This window comes from Lupinus angustifolius, chromosome LG18, assembly GCF_001865875.1.
Source record: "Lupinus angustifolius cultivar Tanjil chromosome LG18, LupAngTanjil_v1.0, whole genome shotgun sequence".
NCBI classification, from domain to species: Eukaryota; Viridiplantae; Streptophyta; class Magnoliopsida; order Fabales; family Fabaceae; genus Lupinus; species Lupinus angustifolius.
Genome location: NC_032026.1, coordinates 9,274,225 through 9,279,457, shown reverse-complemented (window position 1 = coordinate 9,279,457; position 5,233 = coordinate 9,274,225). Strand labels below are relative to the sequence as shown.

Below are 5,233 nucleotides of genomic sequence, written 5' to 3'. Positions count from 1 at the left end.
GCAACCGGTATGGCAAATTGCTGAACCTAACCACCCACAAGAGTTCATAATCAACATGCAAAAACAAAGTATCACAAATATTATCTTAACCTCAATATCCTTCTACTGCTTTGAACCCATGAACCACCATGTCCAGGGAACAAAATCATGTCTCCCACCCCATACACTAAACCAAGTCGACCAAGAGAAAATAGGTTGTGGGTGAGAGAGAAGCAATGGTAAAAGAGGATAACAATAATATAATTTCTTCTCTTCTAATTTAATCATATATCTCAAGTTTGAGTTCCAAAAAATACAATTGCATTAAACATTTAGTAGGAAGAACTTTGTTATCCCTAATAGTCCTACGTAACTCAAATAGAATTGCCTTTATGGAAGATAATTATAACCACCACAAACAATCAAGCTTTAGTCCATTATATGAGGTTGACTATGAGAGATAATTATATGCTTATAAAAAACAAAAAAGGAAAAAGGAAAAGTAAGATGATACACGTAAACTCAAGAAAGGGTATCAATTTATATTATAGAATCATCCCTAAAGTTATTGGTGACTAAGTAAAATCAAATATTACCGTAAAATACAAAATTATCCTAGCAGGACAAACAAAGTAAAGCTCAAAGTCTATCCTGAAATGATAGGGTGGCCATGGTCTCGTGGTCCAATATCGATTTTTGGTATACATATAATAGAATGGGAAAGGATCTATTCCAAAAATGAGTAAATTATCACTTTTACATTTATATAAAAATTTAAAAATATAATCCAAATAAAATGTCAAATCATATTATTTTGTCTCTTTTGAATGTACTTATCTTTCCATTGTGGAAGATAATACTAACAGGGATAGAATAGAAGTATGTACCAAGCCTCAACCATCCATAACCATTAATTGAAAATTTGCAGAATTAAAAAATACCCTTTCAGATTATTTGACCCACACACTCAACAGGGCTTAATGCTGATAAGAATGATATCTAGTATCTACTCAGCATCACACACCCTATGAAATTCAACAAAGCTTTCCAATTCCAATTATTCAAATCCCCATCAACCTTGATAAAGTTTCAAACTTTTGAATTACCCAGTTGAAATTCACTTGTTTTTCTTATTGGGTCTTCTCCGAGCTATGGGTGGAGCTGAAATTAAAGGTGGTAATATTTACTGGGGAAGAAAAGAGGTCTCTGATTTTAAAGGAATCGTTGTAATCTTTGCGTGGGTTTCTGTTCCACATACCCTCTTACCAGATTTTATAGATTTGTACTCTTCTTTGGGGTGGAATTCCCTTGTTTGTTATGCCCATTACCTCTCCGCGTAAGTTTTTTATTTTATTTTTTCATTTTGCTTTTGGGTTTTAATTTTCATCATTCCTATCATCTTTGGACCTATTTTCCATTTGATGCATTTATTTGTTGCTTGAGAACTGATTTGACTTGTAAATAGATCTAGTGGATCAACAACCTGATAAAATTGGTGGGCTTGGTATTAGATGTGAGAGAAAAATTGTAAAAATCAAAGCTTGTTATGCACAATTTGAACTGAAGAACCTAGACTTGGTACAATCATGTATATTTTTGGCTATTTGTGTGTTGTGTTCTTTGGATTTATCATTTAGAATTATTACATTTAGGAGGTAAATCTAGAACTTCTAATCAAGGACTTTATAATCTTGACATTACTTTATTCTAGATTCTCTTGAGGTTTTATTTCAAACTTCTGGAAAAGAATATATACCTCTTTTTTGTGCATATGCACATTCATACATGGCCTTTTTCACATATTTATCTTATCTCAAGTTTATGAGAGGACAGCTGTAGTGAGTTGAATTTTGCATGTCATGTTGCCAACCCCTGTGACATTAGAATGAAATTAGAAAATATACTGTTGGATGATGCTATGCATGTGAAAATAGCATAATGCTATTAAATGTCTAATTTTTATTATGTAGACCTTTTTTCTCTTAGAATTCAGCTTTCACTATTCTTTAGTTCTTAGATCGTAGCTGGGAACTAGGTGATGCGCTGCGTTGTCAACTTGAAATAAAGGGAACCATGGATTGAGAATAATAACAACATTCAAAGCCTTTTTCTGTAGGTGAAGTCAACTACATAGATTAAATGTCACAGCTGTTATATCAGAAACTAAATCCTTCAAAACACTATTTAGGGTAGGCAAGCAATGTTTATCGAGTTTACACAGACATATGAATCAAGCATATGAGTGGGCTGGAGAGGTGTGGCTATTGTTTACTTGTGGTTTATTGTAAGGCAGCTTTTAAGGGAGGTTCTAGCTCCGATTTTGATGCATAGGAGAATATCAGAGATTTGTCCGAATACACATCTTTCTACATCTTACAGGTGTTGGGAAGCTTTTGTTTCTGGTTGAAGTGCTCTGTGACAATGTTCAGATGTCTTTACTTAAAGCACTGAAAACAGAAATGAAAAAAATACTTCCCTTGCAGTTAGGTTAATGAAATGTAGAATGGAAAGCTTGCTGTAATTGTAAAAAGAATATGCCAGAAGGTGCGTAGAGCATCATATATTACTAATATCCAGTAAAACTATGTTAAGTACAATTGTCACTTGTATGTGGCATGGTGTTGCATTATCCTAAATCCCTTTTTCTAAACAGCACATCGAATCATGCTCACATGATAACAAACTAAGTAATTCTCAAGGTATACTATTTTGTATTTTCATTTTGTTGATCACATGTCATTGCCATATTAAATTTGTTTTCATCTGACATTGATGTAGTCTTTATGACACAATTTTCCTCTCATGCAGTTTCAATGATGAAAGTGCCATGTCATTGGCATTTTGTGTTACTGAAGAGCTTATTGAGGTTAGTTTTAGAAATTGGAAGATATGCTAAGATTTATAGATACTCTTATGTGTAAATTCACACTACTCTTAATGATGCTATGGATTGAGTATCATTCTTCGGCTTGCATCTTAGGTTTTAACTTTTAAGCAAAACAAATCCTTTGGATTATGCAGGAGTTGAGGATCAGGCCATGTCCTGTTGTATTTGCTGCCTTTTCTGCTGGGTCAAAAGCCTGTCTGTACAAGGTGTTTCAGGTAATGCTAGATAGTTCGGCATCCGATCTTACTTTTTCTGGAGTAGAGAAAAATAATGCTAGATGTCCTGTGTATGAGTATAAATGCCCATTATAATAGCTTTTCATATAAATGCAGCTTATTGATGGAGGGTGTGAAGCTCCAACCTACATGGTAAGGCATTTTTTTAGTATTTAGTTTAAATGAAAAACTGATCCTGTCTTAGATCAATCCTTGTTCTTTTGTTTGATTGATGATGACTTCTACTCTGTGATCATCATGAAATTTATTAATTATTGATTTATTTTGTGAAGCATAACTATCAATTGCTCAGGAAATGTATTTCTGGACACATATATGATTCTGGTCCACTAGATGTTACAAGTGATTTTGGCTTCCGCTTTTCTCTGAACCCTTCCATTGCAAAATTGCCTGGACCATCAAAGTTTGTTTCTTGGGTCGCAAAATCCGTTGCTTCTGGTTTAGATGCTTTATACCTAACTAGGTTTGAATCTCTAGCTGCTGAACATTGGCAGGCCTTATATTCTTCTGTTGTAAGTATTTATCTTGAACCGCTGGGAATCTTAAGTATTTTATTTTCTTTTAAGAAATTTTTTTGACTCTGATTTCATTTTTGTTTTTAGAATTTTGGAGCTCCATTTCTCATTTTATGTTCTGAGAATGATAACCTTGTGCGATACCAAAGCATCAACGATTTTGCCCAACGATTACGCAGTCTTAATGGAGACGTCAACCTTGTGAATTTGAGTAGCTCCTCTCACGTAGGTTTGTCTGAGACCCATTTTCACCTATACTGCCGGCAACATATAACAGGTTTAACTATTATTATTTTTGTTCCAGGTCATTTCAAAGATCACCCAATCCAATATAGAGCTGCTGTGAGCCATTTATTGGAGAAGGCTACTTCATTATATTCACATAATGTGATCCGTGAACGAGAAAGAACTGGTATGGCCGGTATGCAGGATGAGATATCTGATATAATCTATGACCTGCAGAAAGTGGTAATTAATTCAAATCAGAGCTTTAGAAGAGTTGCACTAGGGCCAAGTGACCACTTCTATTTGCCTAGTTCTGAAGGACATAAAAATGACAGAGAATCTGGGTTTCCGCAAGATGAACACAAAGAAAAAGCTGTTTGTCTGCCCAGCTCCCCAAGCATCAGTGCTCATAGTGTCCTTGGCCAATTTCTTTTTGATGTTTGTGTTCCTAAGAATGTCGAGGGTTGGGATGTGAAATCTCCCGGGAATCTAAATGGCAGGTTGTGTGCTTCAGCTCCCAGGCATTCACCTTTCAGCGGTATTAAACGCTTTCGTCGCTCCAGACTATGAAGTTATTTTCATATCTAACATAAGGAAGTACTTTGTGGTAAATCTACTTGAACCATCAACATTATTCCAAGACATTACATGGAGGTATAATATATTTCGATGCAACAACGGAATGCTATATCAGGCAATGGTAGTGCAATGGTTCAACTATTAAGTCCTCCTCAGTGCTTATGAGAATATGAAGGGTGATATGAAATGAGATTGCTTGATCTCAATCCTATATGATTTAGTTATTTGCCCTGATAAATAAACATTTTATTACCTAGAAAGGAACGCTTCTGATGGATCAACTGGTTGATGCTTTGCAAGAGTAACAAAACATTCTAAATTGCATGATATGGGATAAACTGTACTGGGGTATTTTTACTATGAGGTTAGGTTTGCTATTTATTATGAAAATACCTGTATATATTACATATTTTGGAATAGAAAATTTGATGTATGGTTCCCAAATGAATACTGGTAAATTTGACATGTCTAACTAGGAAACGAAAAAAAAAAGGTTCAAGTAGTTTTGTATCTCCTGCATCGTCCTCTTTGGCACAAGTTAAATATCTTTTTGTTTAGTACTATCGTAAGTGGAGTTTTCATTTGTTTCTAATCATTCAGACAATATAAAGATAAACAACCTTTTTGATGAATTAATAATTACTGTTTACTTAATGTTTTTACAACAATGTTATGGAATGTTATAATAATAATTTAATATGAATAGAGATAGAGACTCCTCAATAGAAATTTGTTGTTAATGATTAAGTCAAGTAACTGAAAATGGGAAGGATACACATCGAAATGTGGCCCCATAATCATGGACCATGATG

The 5,233-nt window shown here is 34.3% G+C and overlaps 1 protein-coding gene across 1 annotated transcript; it reads left to right on the top strand.

The window, feature by feature from the left end:
* On the top strand, positions 884-4,982 carry LOC109333219. Its single transcript, XM_019568572.1, has 7 exons — positions 884-1,315; positions 2,788-2,845; positions 3,001-3,081; positions 3,199-3,234; positions 3,375-3,614; positions 3,705-3,846; positions 3,922-4,982. The coding sequence occupies exons 1-7, from the start codon at positions 1,131-1,133 to the stop codon at positions 4,410-4,412; spliced, it is 1,233 nt and encodes a 410-aa protein (XP_019424117.1). The 5' UTR covers positions 884-1,130; the 3' UTR covers positions 4,413-4,982.

Bases quoted from the DNA above. Each gene is read 5' to 3' on its own strand.
- LOC109333219 (XM_019568572.1), top strand. From the start codon at position 1,131: ATGGGTGGAGCTGAAATTAAAGGTGGTAATATTTACTGGGGAAGAAAA. The intron at 3,235-3,374 runs GTAAGGCATTTT...TATTTTGTGAAG, and splicing joins GTGAAGCTCCAACCTACATG to CATAACTATCAATTGCTCAG. The intron at 3,615-3,704 runs GTAAGTATTTAT...TTTTGTTTTTAG, and splicing joins AGGCCTTATATTCTTCTGTT to AATTTTGGAGCTCCATTTCT.